Raw genomic sequence first — 18,556 nt, forward strand, 5'->3', positions numbered from 1 at the left:
CAGAGGCAGGTGGATTTCTGAGTTCGAGGCCAGCCTGGTCTACAAAGTGAGTTCCAGGACAGCCAGGGCTACACAGAGAAACCCTGTCTCCAAAAAAAAAAAAAAAAATGTTTTTTTAAAAAGAGAAATGCAGGATGATGATTTGAAACCAGATTTAACCATTAAGGTATTTATTCAGATTAGTTCTTTACAGTTTTAGCACAGTATGCTAAAAAGCTGTGACCCTATTCATTTATTTTTATTGTATAAATGTTTTGTCAGAATGTATGTAAGTGCACCACATACATACAGTGCTCTTGGAGGCCAAAACGGGCATCAGAACTGGGGTTAGAGAAGTTGTGATCTGTCACGTGGGTACTAGGAACTGAATCCGGGTCCTTTCTGAGAACATGCAGTTCTCTTAATCGCTGAGCAGTCTCTCCATGCCGAACTGTCTTCATTTTTACTAGGTGTGTGTGCTTATACTTGTTGGGGGAAGTGCACACGCACATGTGCGTGAAGGCCAGCTTCTCTGGGGGTTCTCGGATCTGAGCAGGGAGCTTTCCTGACTGAGCCATCTCCCCAGCCCATATCTTTCAACAGAGAGCTAGTATATATAATCGTCCTTCTCACGGAGCTACTGGCTGGCCCTCAGGAGGTCAAGTAAACCACACCTCACCTAAGCAGTGCCTCAACAGCAAAGCGGTCCTTACACTTAAGGAGGGGGAAAAGGAAACCAGAAGCCAGCTCACTAACAATTCTGTTGTTTGTGCCAATGTGACAAACTGAGCAAAGGCACGCTGCCGTCCCCGCAGCGTCTGGGAAGAAGGGTTTTACAGACGCCGCAGACTTCTGATGATAGAGCATCCGGCAAGTTAGACAATGGTAATTTAAGATAATTTTCTGGTCATAAAAAGCAAGAAACAAGAACAAAGAAAAAAAAAGAAAAAAAAAAGCAAGAAACAAAACAAGAAAAATCTACTCACCACCCCCCCCCATGTCTATTTTTCCTAGTTACTTTGTTGGGGGGGAGAGGCTCTCACTTACCCTTCTGGTGTTTTCCAGGATCTTGGGGTCAGGTTTTCCGTAGTTAGGGGGATTGGCGTACGGGTCATATCCCAGTTTGGCGAGCATGGGTGCAATGACTGCCATGTCTTGTAAGACGTCCGGGGGTATCTTCCCAACCCACTTCGACAGAGCCCCCACATTGACGGGTTTGATGACTTGGTCTGTTGATCTCTCCACTCTGAAAACAACACCATGAGCAACTATTTATGTAAATTCTAAACAAAATAAAACCACGTGGCATGCATGGAGTCTCAGAGCTCCAAAAGCACAGGCAGGGGGGTTAGGGGTTTTAGGAGTCATCCCTGCTTACAACAGCAAGTTAGAGGTCATCCTAACTACATGAGACTCCTAGCTTATAAAAAGAACAAAAGGAGGGGGGTACCCTGAGGAGGCTCCCCCTTCTCAGGGAAGAGGGGGGAGAAATTGGGGGAGGATCTACTTAAGTGACAGAGTACTGGAAGGAGAAGGTGGGCTAATATTAGGATGTAAAGTAAACAAATAAATTTTTAAAAAGATGCTAAGAAAGAGAAAAAGATAAAAGGGAAGAGTTAAACAACTAAATTCTCTGTGAGCTCTAACTTCTTTTTTGTTTTTTTTTGTTTTTTTTTTTTTTTTTCGGAGCTCTAACGTCTTTAATTATCTGAGCAGGTGAGATAACTCAGTGGGTAAACGCATTTGAAGCACCTTGACAACCCACAACAGAAGACAACTGACTCTCAAAACTTATCCTGTGACACATACACACACACACACACACACATACACACACACACACACACACACACACACACACACACACACACAAGTCTAACACATTCATGCTTACAAATTTTTTAATTTAAATTTATAACTGTCTACATTATAAGCCAATTACAGAAGGTTGGATGGATGTTATCATAGCCTTTAGCATAGACAGTAATAGGAACCAGATGTGTTGGCGCAAACCTTTAATCCCAGCTCTTGAGAGACAGAAGCAGGTGGATCTCCTCGAGTTCAAAGCCAGCCTGGTTCACTTTGAACTCACCATATCATTCATAGCCCAGGGACCCAATCTCAAGAAAACAGAACAGATAGTATGGGCCAGTGAGATGGCTTACCTTGTACTTGCTCTGAGCCTATCAACCAGAGTTTCTTCTTTGAACCAACATGGTGAGAGGGAGACAGACAGACAGACAGAGACACACCACAGACAGACATAGACACCCATCTCCTTCAGTCTTAGAAAGCAGCCAACATGTTCTTAAAGTGGGCCAGGGCCTTCATTTAGCACTCTGGCACCCACCAGCTCCCTGGAACGTTAATACACCATGCTTGACACACTGGTGGCCGTAAAGACCCACAGCTCAATGTGGCAAGGCAAGGCATCTGTGAATCAGCCAGCAGCCCGTCATACCTGAGAGTCCAGCCTCTGTTCCCTTCTCAGCACCACTGTAATAGCTGTTCATGTTTCTTGAGATGGAGCAGAAGCAGGTGGATCTCCATGAGTTTGAGGCTGGCTAGGCCCAGATCCAAGTCAGCCAAGGCTACACAGGGCTTTTTTCTTTAATTTACTAAAATTTATTAATTTATGTTGACAGTTGCTACAATAAAAGTTATTTGGTCATGATAGCTTAACAGTCTTTGATATACAGTTGAATTCTTTTTATTGCTATTGTTTATGATTTGAGCATCTGAGAGATATTGAAAAATTTATCTGAAGCTTCCTTCCTGTAATTCTACTGACAACTGTGATTACATTTTCATAAAGTGACAAGTTTTTGAAGATTAAAGTGTTTTAATTATTATTTTTGTATTATGTGAATGGGTGTTTTCTTGAAGCATATCTATGAATTACATGTGTGGTTGTGCACAAAGAGTCAGAAGAGAGCATTGGAGCCTCTGAAACTGGAGTTTCAAGTGGTTGTTACATGTGGTCTGAGTCCCAGGGATTGAATCCAGGTCTTCTGAAGAAGCAGCAAATATTCTTAACTGCTGAGCCAGCTCTCCAGCCCTATATATTTTTATTTCTAAGTGTGTATGTGTTCATCTGAGTGCAGTTACCTATAGGGAATCAGAGGTGTAAGATCCTGTTTAAGTTAGGGTCCTGCTGTGTGTGTTGTGTGTGTGTGTGTGCATGTGCTGTGTGTGTTTGAATTTAAGTAAGTGTTAAGAGAGTAACAGCAGCCAATTCACACCCAAGAAGCTGAGAACCAGGTAGGTTATTTGGTCCTTGAGGATGAGTGTCTCAGTAGCTGTCTCTCCCTGGAGGGTGACAACCAGCACCCGTCCTACAAGGAGAGCGCCTCGGTAATCCAGAGTGCCTGAAGCCTAGAGGTTTCCTGGAGCGCTCCTGGTCTATTCCCCAATGAAAGCTTGGATCCCTGGCTCTGCTATCATCTAAGGAATCAGCAACAACAGAGCAAAGCCACCCAGCAGCAAGAGAAGCCACCCAGGCCACGCGAGCAGAAAGTCTCCTTCCTCACAAACTTTCTGTATCTGAGCTCCGATTAGATGGTGCCACCTTCACTGGGGGGGGGGGGGGGAGTGTCTTCCCACATCAATCGGAGCACAGTTCAGGTGAGGTTCCCTAGTCAGGTGAGTCTAATTTGTGGCAAGCTGACATTAAAACCACACACAACTGATCCGTGAAGTTACAGATGGTTGTGAATGACTAGACATGGGTGCCAAGGAGTCAAACTAGGGCTCTCCCTCTATAAAGGCTGGACTCTCCCTTAGCCGCTGAGCCGTTTTTTCCCCACCCCTTCCCTGTGTTTGGTTTGCTTTTGAGATAGGGTCTCAAGCAGCCCAGTTGGGTTTGTGTGCTGGGTAGTTTCATGTCAACCTAACATAAAACTAAAGTCTTGTGAAGGAGGCAACCTCAACTGAGAAAATGTCTCAGCTGTGGAGCAGCTTCCTTCTATGAACAGCAATTTGAAGGGACAAGCCAAATGTTCGATCCTTTTCCTCCCCAATTTCCTTCTGGTCATGGTGTTTCATCACAGCAATAAAAACCCTAACAAACACAGTCTCTTAACTCTCCATGTAGCAGACCCTGGCCTTTAACTCCTGATCCACCTCCAAAATGCTGGGATTACAAGTGTCAGCCACAATGCCTCTCTCTTATGACTGAAAATGATGTACGTAACATTAGACTATCTGTTCCCTAACGGTTGAAAACAATCCACTTGTGATCACCTTATATAGGACATTTGTTTACCACGTTTAATTTCTCTGATGCTAATCAACCTGCTTGAGCTCAATATCCATCTTGGAAAGTTGGCGATTGTCTCTAGAATGAAATTAATAAAAAATGCATGTTCATGATCGCTTTAAGTGGTTCTTATCTTACTGTTTCTCCTCGTCTGTTGAATAAAAGAAGCTGGGGAAATCCGTTTCTGTTTCAGAAACAGTGAGCATTCCCCGGTTTAGAGAACAGTTAAGCCAAGACCAAGGAGCAGAAGGCCCCCCTTTAGTCAACGCTCCACCCACACACACGCAGGCCAAGCCTCAGCCTTTCTTCTTCCATGTGGGGGGAAAGCAGGTCTGGTGCGGTTTGTCCTTGGTTGTCTTATTTTCTCTGCAGAACAACATCTCGATGTGTGGCCAGCCAGAGTTGCATTCTTTATGAACAACAGATCTGATTTCATTTTCTTTTTTTTAATGGGCCTAATGTGGTTGTAAAAAACACTGCATCCTGGTTCTCAAATGTTCCCTCGCTAACACATGCTGCTCTGGCCCTCCAGCATGAGGTACCAACCAGTGTGGTTAAATGCTGCTTATAATTATGCTGTGCCTTTTCTGGACTTCAAGAGTAACACAAGGGGCCAAGGACTTAAATGCTAAAATTCAACATGCTAACTGGCTTAGTTTTCCTTCTGTTGCTGTGATAAAAGACCATGACCAAAAGTAACTTGGGGAGGAAAGAATTTAGTGGGCTTACACATCCCAATCACAGTCTATCGAGGGAGGTCAGGGCAGGAACCTAGAGGAGACATGACCTGAAGCAGAGACCACAGAAGGCCACTGTTTCTGGAATCCTCTCTCCATGGCTTGCCCTGCGTGCTTTCTTACACAGTTGCGGACGGGCCATCTGCACGGGGGATGTTTTCTCTTTATTTTTAAAGACTTACTCATTTTCATTTTGGATGTGTGTTACTGTTTTGCCTACATGCATGTGTGTGCACCACATTTGTTCTGTGCCTGTGGAAATCAGAAGTATCAGATTCCCTGGAACTGGAGTCACAGCACCCTGTGGATGCTGGGAATTGAATCTGGGTCCTCTACAAGAGCAGTGATCGCTCTTAACTGTTCAATCTTGTCGACAGAGCCCCTAAGAAGCATTTTCTCAACTGAAGTTCCCTCTTCCCAAACAACTCTGGCTTGTGTCAAGTTCACAAAAACAAAAAACAAAACAACAACAACAACAACAAGCCACCTAACCAGCTCAGAAACCAACAGACTCATAACTAGGTTTATGTTTTGGGGTTGGTTTTGTTTGTTTGCGTTTTGTTTTGTCGTTATTTGAGGCAGTGTCTGTATAATCCTGTCTGTCCAGGAACTCACTATGTAGACTAGGCTGGCCTTGAAATCACAGAGATCTACCTACTTCTGGTTTGTTTTTAATTTTTAAAAAATCAGTTCTTCAGAGCCTGGGAGATGGCTCCCTCCATAAAGTGTTTGCCTTGCAAGTGTGGAGAGCCAAGTTTGATCCTCAGAACTTATGTAAAACTGTGCATGCTTACTCTAATCTTAGTGCTACAGAGGTGGCAACAAGCAGATCCCTGGGGCTCAGGAGCCAGATAGCTTGGCTTAATCAGAGAACTTCAGACCAAGGGGAGACCCAGTCTCAAAAAACCCCAAGGTAGACCACTGGGAAAACAACCTTCAACGCTGACTTCTGGCTACCACGTGTACACACACATGTGCACGGGCATTAGCACATAGGTGTACCTCACACTCGTGAACACACACAGGTCTGCAGTCGTTATTATTCAATAAATAGTTTTCTTCAAAACTGACTCTACAAAGTCTGCACGTCTTTTTTTTTTTTTTGCTGTGTACAGTGCTTAAGTCTGTGTTTGTCAGACTGGCAGTAAGGGTTTCTCATATGCCTAAATCCACAAGAGCTCTGTGTGGATTTGGAGCACAGCGTTCAGCCAGTTGGTTTCCAGCTCTGCCTTTGCCTTTTACTGCTTCGGTGGAGTCTTGAGATCAGCCAAACATCTTCCCTAGGCACGCACGTGCACACGCACATCCAGGACCAAGGCTATCTGCACTTGCAGAAACATGTCAGAATCCTTGTATGTTTTCAGGGGTTCTGGTGTTTGTCCACATCGCTATCTACTGACTCAGGCAGCATGGCAAGAGCTTTGTAAATGTTTCTGGCAGCAGCTTCATGGATAAACCAGCTCTGGGGCATGAGGAATAAAGAGGCTTTTAAATTCGCTTTCCAGGCAACTACCAAAAAAAAAGAAAAAGAAAAAGAAAAAGAAAAAGGAAAACAAATAAACAAAAAAACAAAGAGTACCAATAATCCAGGCTGTCAATTCAGTCCATCTCCTATGACACATGATGAACAGGCCTGGGGTAATAAAATGCCATCTATACCAACCTTCCCCCTGAACTTCAGATAAGTTGAGAATAAGCGCTCCCCAAGATGTTTTTTAATAGAGTTTTATTGTACATGCACGAGTGTTTCTGCCTGCATGTATACCTATGCACCACAGGCCTACAGCGAAGAAGAGTTTAGAGGAGTGTCAGCATCTCTGTACCAGGAGTACCAGGACTGTGATCAGAGGCTTGGAGCGCTGAGAACCCAAGCCAGGTCCTCTGCAAGAGCAGCAAGTCATCGCCCCAGCCTCGTTTCATCTGAGTTAAGAGTTACAGACATTTACTTGCATTATTCTAGGTGTGTATCTGGGTGTGTGCACATGCACTACATGTGTGCAGCTGTCCGTGGAGACAGAAGAGGACATCAGAAGCCCTGAGCCTAGAGTTACACATAGTTGTGGGTACTGGAACCTGAGCTTGGGTTCTCTGCAAGAGCAGCGAGTGTTCTTTAACCACTGAACCTTCGTTTTGGTCCCCAGCAAGGCACTTAAACCCACCTGAAGATGCCTCTTCCCTCTATTCCTACTAAATCAATGTATCCAGCAGCAAATGTAAACGTGCAATGTTGTAAAGCTAGGAGAGAACCCTGACAAATGCTATGATAAATGATACTGAATTCCAAGGGAAACTGCAGCAGCTGTGATGCTGGCATGAGGTCCAGGAGCTGTGATCACCGTGAGCATCCAAGCCACCTGAGATGCGACTGTTCAGAGGTTTTTCCTCACCCTCTACATACTGGGAATGCAGAGTGAAAAGTAACGTAACTGTGTTAAAGAGACAGAGCAGAAAACTGAATATCAGAACAGCACAGTTACCACTACAAAAGCAAGAAGGTGTTAACACATGCTAGAAAGAAGACAGGATGGGACTGCTGGCTCATGCCTGAAATCCCAACAGTTTGGAAATAGAAGTAGGAAGATCAGAAATTCAGGACTATCCTTGACTACTGTGATGGCTATTTTGGGTTGTCAACTTGACTACATCTGGAACGAAATGGAGGGCACACCTATGAGAAACCCTTTGCTTGGTTGGAAATGGGTAGATCCACTTCTAGCCTGGACCTCTGAGGCAGGATGACATGTGGCTTTGATCAGGATCTTGAGGGGGGGAGACATGCCTGGGCCATTCCTGCTGGAAGTATAACTAAGGTCACAGAAGAAAGCTTTTGCCCTCTGCCTGGTTGTCCTCGCCTTGCTAGCAGCACACCCATTCAGGCATTACAGTCTACTTCTTTGGGACTCCAGTGTGTGCTGAAGACCAGCTGAGACATCCGGCCTTGAGCAGCTATTAGATTCTTAGAGTTTCCATTCGCAGTCAGCCACTGTCTGTTAGTCATTCCAATAACCCTCTATGTATACAGAGATTCAGTCTATAAGGTCTACTTCCAGAGAACCCTGACTGATACAACTATATAAGGAGTTCAAGGCCAGTCTGGCTACCTGTCCCACCATGAAGGTTGAGTCAGTAGACACTTGGGGGGGGGAGGGGAGGGGGGAGCAGGAAGACCAAGGAAAGGAGAACACCTGGAGCTTTCAGGACAGAGACAAAGTTGAACAGAGGGGTTCTAGAGCTGTGATTAGGGGAAAGAGACACCCAAACCGATGCATAGGGAACTGTGTCCAGCCCTTACATGGAAGCAGCACAGAGCCTGCTCCTACCATCCAGGTGGGAGAACTCTATCCTGTCGACGGCATTCAGCAAGGCCTTACTTGTAGAAACTATAAAGTAACTAGTTCTCTGACCCACCGGACAAATCATACACACACAATTCTAGCCAAGTAACTTAACTGAACTCCACGACAAAGCTCGATATTTATAGAGGATTTATAGAAAGTACAAAAATATCCGACACCCAAAATAGTAATGTGGACAGTATCCAGCACACAAGTAAGCAGAAGAGGGTTATTAATAACGAGGCGAATAATCAAACAAAAGTGACATAAATTTAGAATTAAGAAACACATTTAAGGGCTGGAGAGATGGCTCAGCGGTTAAGAGCACTGACTGTTCTTCTGAAGGTCCTGAGTTCAATTCCCAGCAACCACATGGTGGCTCACAACCATCCTTAATGAGATCTGATGCCCTCTTCTGGAGTGTCTGAAGACAGCAACAGTGTACTTACATATAATAAATAAATAAATCTAAAAAAAAAAACCAAAAAACCAGAAACACATTTAAAAAGCTACTCCACAGATTTTTTTTTTTTTAACTAGATGGATAATATCACATCCACAGACATCCCAGGGCAGAATGCAGCGAATGAATGCAGGCTCACTCGTGCCTCTTTGTTCACTCCAGGACCCCAGCTCATAAAATGGAGCTGCCCACATTCAGGGTAGGTCTTCCCACCTCAGTTCATCCAGTTATGAAAATCCCTCACAGCCTCATCCACAGAATAATGTAATCTCAACAGAATCTCTCATTAAGATTTCCCTTCCCAGGCAGCTCTACACTGTCAACTTGACAAATAGAACGAATCATTCCAGGGGGTAAATAAACAACACAGCTACCCTGGAGGGCACCTTGGCAGCTTCTAGTGAAGCTGATCGAAGCTGATCTTATTTTTATGATCCAACAACCATGGTCCTTGGTGTTTATGCAAATGAGATAAAAACCTTATACCCACCCAAAAATCTGCGTGGATGTTTATAGCAGCTTTATTCATAATTGCCAAGTCTCAGAAGCTCTCAAGGAGCTCTAGGGTCTTGGATGAATAGTAGTGAACACACGGAACTGTGATACAAACAGACAATAGGATGCTATTCAACACTTCGATCCAGGCAGGGAAGGAGAAGGTGTAAGTGCACATTACTAAGTGGAACATGCCGGTCTGAAGATGCTATGTACTGATGGTTCCAACGCTATGAGAATCTCGGAAGAGCAAAACGTTGCCTAGAGTACAAAAATAGAGAAAACAAAAAACCAATATCCAGGGCCACGGGATCGAAAGGATGAGTAGGTAGAGGACGGAACACTGCTAGGACAGCGAAAGCACTCTGCATTAGATTCTTAGAGTTTCCACTCACAGTCAGCCATTGTTAGACTAGCTGGACCACAGCCTGTTAGTCATTCCGATAAACCCCCTTTATGCATACAGAGATTCAGTCTATAAGTTCTGTTACTTCTAGAGAACCCTGTGTGCTGGGGCTGGAGAAACAACTCTGTGTTTACGAAAGCTGATCCATCCTGTAGTCCTGAGTTACAGGATCTGAATCCCCAGTACTCATGCCTCGCAATTCACCACTGCCTGTAACTCCACCTCTAGGAGATCTGAAGCCCTCATCTGGCTTCCACAGCCTGCTGGATTCATATGGCACATGCGCATGCACACGAGTGGGTACATGCCATCTATCTATCTATCTATCTATCTATCTATCTATCTATCTATCTATCTATCTATCTAAATATAGATACAGATATATACATGCATATATAATCTAGATGTATCTACATAGGTGTATATGTATATATCTGTATCTATAGACAGATAGACAGACAGACAGACAGACAGACAGACAGACAGATAGAAGTGGCCTCTAGTTTACAGGTGCTATAAGCATTACTACCTCTACTACTATTTCTACTTCAGGAATCTAAGGGTCTAATTGTGGGGTGTGGTTTTTTTTGTTGTTTTTTGTTTTTGTTTTTTTTTGTTTTTTTCAAGACAGGATCTGTCTGTGTAACAGCTCTTGCTGTCCTGGGACTCACTTTGTAGACCAGGCTGGCCTAAAACTCACAGAGATCCTCCTGCCTCTGCCCCCTAAGTGCTGGGATTTTCTCCTCCTCCTCTTCCACTTTTCTTATCTTGCTAATTGGGTTCTTATACCAATAGATAACTAGCACTGGAGTCTCTAAATCAGCACACACACATAAGGGCTGAACAGTCAGCCTTTGATGTTAGGAGGAAGTACTGGTTGACCCTCCTCAGATAACAAGATCTGTACACACTAAAGAAGACCCAGACTAAATAACGCAGCATTTGCACAGAACGTACTCACGTCCTCTCATATACAATAGCCAATAGAATTTAATGCATGCTCAAACTCTCCTCTCCATTGAGTGCAGGACCCCACTTGTAAAACAGAGCTGCCTGCTCTGTTTATGTACTATGCGTTCATACTACACAGTTCAAAGAACAAAAACAAGAAAAGGTCTGCATGTTTCGTACACATTTTTCCAAATACTTCTGGTCCATGGTCCGCTGAATCCATGTGCGCAGCGTTCCCCCCAAGACACAAGATGGTACACCTGTGGGCTCAGCACAGAAGGATTAGGAGCTACTGAAACCTTGCCTTAAAACCGTTTTAAAAATCACTTAGTCTATTATCTGGAAAGGGCAATAAACTAATGACGGCAACTAGAGCTCTAACTTCCTCTGAGTCAGTAAGAGGAGCCTAGATGAGGGTTAATCACTTGTAAATAATCAATGGCTGAAAGGCAGGAAGGTATAAGCACACAGGTGTTCCTTTAAATCATTTACATGAAAAAAAAAATCAGTATTTGCCATGTAATTCAGGACCCTGACAGGTGAGTCTATAGCTGGACCACCCACCCATGCACAAATTATAGACACTGAATTAAAAACAAACCAACCAACCCGGAAGCTGCTTTAATGGAAGCAAGCTAGCACAAAAGGATGGGCATGGCTTTTCTCTTTTTTTTTCCTAATGAAGCAGAGTTGAAGTTTCATTAAAAATATATATTTTAATATACTGGTCATAATTCCAGGACTCAGGAACCACAGGCAGGCAGATCTCTATGGGTTTGAGGCCAGTCTAGTCTACATAGCAAATTTTAGGACAGCCAGGGTTATACAAAGAAACCCTGTCTCAAGAAACAAAACAAAACAAAATTAATACAGGCTTAAGCATAATTAAGGGACAAAGAACAACATTCAGAAAGAAAGACCCACACAGAGAGCATGGGGTTGGGGGTGTCTAAGGGAGTTCTTTAAACAGGGGGAATATATATGAATAGAAGTGAAGTTTGAAGTATAACCAATTTACTTTCCTGAATTTAACAGCAACTTCCATTTGCACAGCTTCACTGCAGGAAAAAAAAAAATTGGGTTATCAGTGTCAGGACAGCTAGCTCAGAAGAAAGGAAGCAGGCCTTGACATTTCACAAAATACCAAAGTCACTGTATTATGCATGCTGAACCTAATAAACTTCTTATATAAACTAGGTGCCCAAACTTTGTAGTCTTTTATAAAAACACAATGTACCCTTCACATGGCCACAGAAGCAAGGCACAAGCTCTTAGAAAAATACAAGAGTCCAGCAAGGGCAAGCTCTGGATTCTTAATGCTAGCCTTGATCTTTCTGTGGCTTACCAATCTCTTTCCTGTAAGAGATAACAATGTCCTTGTCAGCCGGGCGGTGGTGGCGCACGCCTTTAATCCTCTGCCTTTAATGGGAGGCAGAGGCAGGCAGATTTCTGAGTTCGATGCCAGCCTGGTCTACAGAGTGAGTTCCAGGACAGCCAGGGCTACACAGAGAAACCCTGTCCCCAAAAAACAAAACAAAACAATGTCCTTGTCCTCTACATAACATTTTCTAAAGCTAGCCTGGTGATGCAACTCAGTAAAGGGTTAGCCTGGTATACATGAAGCCCCAAGGTCTATCCCCAGCACTACATAAACTGAACCTGGTGGGTACGTCAGATGGTAGAGGCAAGAGGACCAGAAGTTCAAAGTTCAAAGCCATCCTCAGCTAACAAGTGATTCTGACGCTAGCCTGGTAGCTTTACGAGTCCTTGTGTGTGTGTGTGTGTGTGTGTGTGTGTGTGTGTGTGTGTGTGAGAGAGAGAGNGTGTGTGTGTGTGTGTGTGTGTGTGTGTGTGAGAGAGAGAGAGAGAGAGAGAGAGAGAGAGAGAGAGAGAGAGAGTGTGTGTGTGTGTGTGTGTGTGTAGTTATCAGAGTTTGTTTGATCAGTCCAAAGCCAATGTCTACACAGTGGAAGCTTTTCTCACCGGCCTGGGCTTCCATGTACATCCTTCAGCTTCAGTGGCTTCTGATTTCTAGGGACGTTTGCAAATTACAACAGTCAGCTTTTTTGTAGCTGATATCCAGAAGTACATCTACCACATGTGCATGCATTTAGTGAGTTCAAAACATTTAGTTATTATACACACACACATACACACCACACACATACACACACACACACACACACACACACACACACACACACCAGTAAATGGAAGGACAGGAGATGAACTGGTAGTGAAAGAACAAAAGAAACCTCACCAATGAAAAACAAACACAAACATACTCGGGTGTATATCTTGTCTTTTCTTGAGTCAGGGTCCTCTCTGTGTGGCCCTGACTGGCGTGTGACACTTCACAGACCTGGTTGGCTTTGAATTCACAGAAGTTTGCCTCCCAAGTGCTGTCAAGAGCAGCCATAAGTGGCACAGATCCATATCTTTATCAGCTAAATACAGGGTTCAAAAAAGAAAGGAAGGAAGGAAGAAGAGAGAGAGAAGAAAGAGAGAGAAAACACTACGTTTACTCACTTTGATAGAGAAACTCCCCCAGCTTTCCCGATCATTTCTTCATGGTGCAAAACGGAATGGTTCCATGGAATATGGAGGAACTTTAAGAGCGTTCTCATCCACCGTTCAGGGTGTAAGACAAGCTGTTCATAGTGAACCAACATGCATTTCTTATAACCAACTTCCATACACTGGTTGTACATGGTTTCTATGGCCCGGTTCCACTTGGTCAGACAGTCCCGGTAGCTGTTCAGGTCAAACCCAGCTATAGTAACTTTCCGAGAAATCATTGAATGTACTGACGCCCGGCCATCTCGGACCATCAGGAGAAATTTGGCATTGGGAAATAACCTAGCAAGGTAAGTCAAGGATTTCAGGGCAAAAGGATCTTTGTTACATAAATAAGGTGCCGGCTCCCCATGTTTAACAATGACCTCCAGAAGGAAGGCCTGCATGGCAGAATCTAGCACATCATCTGTGACACCAGCCTCATCCAGGCGGATCTTCTCTTTACTGGACCGGGACCACATCTGCTTCAGGGCCAGGATTCGAGGGATGACCCTGGTTTCCTCTCCGCAGCGGATGTCAGGATGTGCATCCAGCATAGCCCTCATGAGTGTGGTGCCGCTCCGAGGCACACCTCCGATGAATATTAAAGGCATATCTTTGTGATAGGTGAAAGTTTTGTTGGCTTTGACGTCCAGACCAGTTCGCACAGTCGCCTTGGGGTTCTCCAGTCTGGCTGGCTGGCTACGTTCCTCTATTCGGTGATGGCACTCCATGGCATGCTGGCCCAGGTAAAACACGGTCACAGAACTAATGACCAGACACGCCAAGAGTAAGTTCTGCTTCAGCTTTCCAACCATCTTGATGTGGATATCTTATTAGACATAGGTTTTGCTCAAAATTATTGCCAAGAAACGGTCAGGCCATGGAGATTCTACTGTGGAAAGGGGATCAGCATCTGGTGGAAAAGCACAGATCACCATCACATTCCGAGTGTCCACAAACCAGCCACCAATGGATTTAGCCAGAAAGCAGCTGAAGCAAGCTCAATGCTTTACTATCCTAAGAATATAATAGCCACAAATGTGAGCAAGAACAAGCCAGTTGAGCACGGTGCTGCAGGCCTCACAGGAGGCTGAGGTAAGCAGACTGTTCGGACCCGCCTATAGTGCAGAGTGCCTCCAAGGCCAGCCTGGGCAACTTCATGAGATCTTGTCTCAAAACAAAACGCTGCTGGGATTATAGATTAATGTCAGACCCAGCATGAAGACCCAGGTGCAACCTCTAGAAAAAAGCCCCGTACCCCAGACAGACAAATAAGAAATGTTTATAATCAGAAACAGCATTTTTTTTTTTGATTTAACAAATCTGAAGCTATGCATCTGACTCGCCATGGAAAAACAAGACGTTTTAACAGCAAATTCATTAAACATTTAATACATTACAACACGGACTAAATGTTGGAGTCTAATCCAGTGTTGATCACTTGCATTCAAACTGCATGCCCACCCCCGTCACTAGCTCCGTATTCTATAACAGAGACAAATTACCTACATAGAGCTCAGAGCACAACTCATATGTGCCTAGCTGTCCCCTGGTGTTTAACCTGCAACCCCACAATCTCTGAGCCTCAATCTCCTAGCTGTCCCACATGCCCCTCTCTATGTGTGATGCATCCCCTAAGTGTAGCCAGTCCTATGTCCCCTCTCTGTGTGTAATCTCGCTGGCTCCGTTTCCCAGCGGGATGCTAACTAGAACAGTTAAGAAGTCTATATGGGGAAATGATTGGACATACTAGAGAAAGAATACATCCTGATGGGCTGGGGAAACGGCCCAGCACTGGCTGCTCTTGCAAAGGACCTGGATCCAATTCCCAGCACCCGTGTGGTGGCTAATAATCATCTGTAACTCCAGTTCCAGGGAATCTGATGCCTTCAGGTACATATATGGAGTGTGTGTGTGTGTGTGTGTGTGTGTGTGTGTATACACATACATAATAAATCTGAAGATTTATCTGAGTCAGGACTTCCAGTTCTGGCCTAGTGACAATGTAGCCAATCTCCCACCTCCCCAAACCACTATTATAAAGCTTGATTAACAAGTGGGCCTTTCAGTGCTCTGGAATCAGTCAGAGGACTAGAACAACCTAAGAACATTTACAACTGACACCTGAGAAACTGGTTAGTAGAGTGCGAGTCTGTAACTCTGCCATCCCCTGACTTAGCAACAGGCACCATGACCACGCGCAGCAGGACAGCACTGACAGTACTGGGAACTTCTGCTCTCAAGTGGTGGCGAACACACATGCTCAAGTGCACTGTCACGCTCAACAAGAGAGAGAGAGCAGCTCTAGCAGGCTGAAGCTGCAGTCCTGGCTGGGCACCTTGGGCACTAAAGAGACACGAAAGGTCCAGGAGAAGCTTGTATGGTTCAGATTCATAATCCCGGAACTTAGAACTAGGAAGCATGCAGAATGCGGGGCGTTTGGCACTAGCCTGGGCTATATACTGAGCTCAAGAGGTCAAGCTGGACTAGTGTGACAGCATGCCTGATAAAACTAAAGAAGGCAAGGGAAAGCGGGGAGAGGGGAATGGGGGGGGGGAAGGATGGGAAAGGGAAAGGAAGGGAATGTGAAGGAAGAGGCAGATGTACAAACAGCCAGACCTACTGGGGAGGAGCTCATGGCTCAGCTGTCTAAGCCAAGCAACTATTGAGTACCGAGCTACCCAGACCGAGAGGCGACCACTAGGAACCATGTTAGAATGGAAAACAATTACAAGAGTACATGCACTCTACAAACATACAGGTTTACTTCAAAGCCGTTCATAAATACATAGAATAGCTGCCATACAACTATCCAAAAAGTAATAATCACACACAGAGGTACAGTACACAGGCAAGCTCATGGAGACAGAGACCAAGCTGCAGAAGCAAGGGCTTAACTGCCACCAGCATGTGGGACTTTCCAGAGCAGATGAAAACTTTTTTGACTCGAGTGTTGTCCAGAATTGCACAACTATAAAATCTAATAAAACCACTGAATCGTTCACTGACAATGGGGGAGGATTAGGGCATAGAAATCACACCTCAACACAGCTGTTTTCTAAACGTGAATACACAACTAAAAAAAAAATTTTCAAAGAGCTACACCAACTGAGATCTGGATTTTGTTTATTCACATATTAATCTATTTGATGTATCTGAGCACATATGTCAGGCACCGCACAGAACTTCAATCAAGAATCCTGAAGAACAGGTTGAGATTAAAAGATCGCCTTAATAAAAAGAGGCTACAAAGAAGAAGCATCAATTTAGGATAATTGGTAGCAATACAGCATTAAAAAGTCTTACTACAGAACGGGATCCATTTTATGGAAGGCACACTGTGATGCTACCCCAGGACTCAAATAAAAAGGGAGTGTGTGGGAAAAAAGAACAATGGCGAAAAGACCAACTAACAAAAACTAGAATTAGATCCAACCTTAGGACACTAACACCCTGGTTGATGAAATTAGAACTATATTGTAAGGAGGAGGGGGACCGTCCCAAACTAGACTAGGCAGGGCAGTCTATAGAGCTGGATGGGCAGTCTACAGAGCTGAGGGTCTGTTTCGCCCAAATGACAGAGGACACAGAGGACATAGTTTGACATTTTATACATGCAGGAAATAATTCAGCAGGAGCAGGGCATCTAATAAAAATACAAGAACCAAAGGGCCAAATAACCAGCTGGCAGCACCAGATGCTGAGAGGGAGGGAGGGAGAGGAAAAGAGAGGGAGAGAGCGGGAGGGGGGAGAGGGAGGGAGAGAAAGAGGGAGAGAGGGGGGAGAGAGGGGGGAGAGAGAGCGGGAGACTGAGACTTCAGTGGCTACTGTGGGGGTCAAACGAAGGTGTTGGAGTCCCTGCACTAGACTTACAGGCAATTGTGAGCCACCTGAGATGGGAGCTAGGAACCAAACTTGAGTCATCTGGAAGAGCAATAACAATAACAATAATAACAATAACAATAACGCTTAGCCATACATCAAGTCCCTATTCAGTATTTTAAATAGAAACCTCTCTGATCCCACCTTTCTCTCTGCCTCTATCTGTTTCTGTCTGCCTGTTTGTCTGTCTGTCTCTCCCTCTGAGTGTGTGTGTGTGTGTGTGTGTGTGTGTGTGTGTGTGTGTGTGTGTGTGATGTAATGAGAGTACATACCTGAATGTAAAGATCAGAAGTCAGCCTTGAGTGCCCTCCTCAGGAACATCACCCATCTCTTCTGAGACAGGTGACTTCCCACTGGCCTGGAATTCACCATTTATGCCACACTGGCAGGCTGGTAAGCCCTGAGGTCAGACCAGTCTCTACCTTCCCAGCAGTGGGATTACAAGCACGCAACACCACGGCTCTGTGTTCTGGAGCTCGAGTTCCCATCCTTGTGCTTGCTGGGCATTCCTAAAGCCATCCCTCAAATCCCTTTAAGGCAGCACTCGGGCTAAGATTTGAATAGTGAGTAGGAGTTAGGCAGAGTCACACGAAGGGCGTGCCAAGCACAGGAGCCCACACTGATAAGGTGTTTGAAAGCTGTCACAAGTCAAGAAAAGGCCACTGTAATTACAAGGCAGGGGACAGGAGCACAGATGGCATGAAGTCAGTCAGAGCTGGACTACAACCCTTGTAGGGCAAGCTAGGGGTGGGAATTATGTGACATTAATTAAACAGATGGACTTAAAACGTTTTAAGAAAGCAGTCACTTGATCAAATTTGGTTTGTAAAATCTCATTCTAGCCAAAACAACCTTGACAAAGAATAAAGTTGGAGGACTCACACTTTTAAGTTTTAGAACTAGAAAAATATCAGAATGGTGTCATCCTAAAATGACTAACAGAAAGGCTGACTTAAAAATGCTATGTGCTTTTGTGTGAAATCCCAGCACAGGGAGGTAGAGATAGGTCACTTGCCTAACCTACTTGGCGAATAAAAGGTGGATGGCACCAGAGAATGAAACTGGAGGGAGTAGTATGGCCTCCCCACACATGCACACCCACATGTGCACTGCACAGACATATTTGGGAGAGTGCTTGTCTAGCACGCGTGACACCCTGGGTTCATACCTAGCACCACATAAATCCAGCATGGTGGCACAAGCCTGTAATCCCTGCACTTAGGGGGTGGAGACAGGAGGATTGGGAGTGAAAAGTGAGACTTGGCTACATGACACTCCATTTCAAACAATAACAACAACAATAAGAAAACAAGTCAAATAACTGTGTTGGGGGTGTGTGTGGTAAAGGCCAGTCTTACTGTATGCAAGTTTTGTTTCCTCTTTTTAAACGATTGCTTTTATTACTAAGTGCACTGTGTGTGTGCACATGAGTGCAAGTGCTGGTGGAGTCCAGATGAGGGCGCTAGATCCTCTGGAGCTAGAGCTATAGGC

General features: G+C 44.6%; 1 protein-coding gene across 4 annotated transcripts in view; it reads right to left on the reverse strand.

Annotated features, from left to right (window-relative positions):
• The window catches only part of Tpst1 (tyrosylprotein sulfotransferase 1), a 58,293-nt gene that overhangs the window by 20,291 nt on the left and 19,446 nt on the right, over positions 1-18,556 (reverse strand). For 3 of the 4 annotated variants that reach the window (XM_029533890.1, XM_021186701.1, XM_029533891.1), the window contains 2 exons: positions 13,154-14,096; positions 1,027-1,225 (listed from right to left, as the gene is read on the reverse strand). In XM_029533890.1, coding sequence (XP_029389750.1) covers positions 1,027-1,225; positions 13,154-13,998 — 1,044 coding nt within the window. In that variant the 5' untranslated portion in view covers positions 13,999-14,096. Of the gene's footprint in view, positions 1-1,026; positions 1,226-11,465; positions 11,683-13,153; positions 14,097-18,556 lie in introns of those variants that run through there. The other variant, XM_029533892.1, reaches the window with a different exon arrangement.

This window comes from Mus pahari, chromosome 23 (genome assembly GCF_900095145.1).
Source record: "Mus pahari chromosome 23, PAHARI_EIJ_v1.1, whole genome shotgun sequence".
NCBI classification, from domain to species: domain Eukaryota; kingdom Metazoa; phylum Chordata; class Mammalia; order Rodentia; family Muridae; genus Mus; species Mus pahari.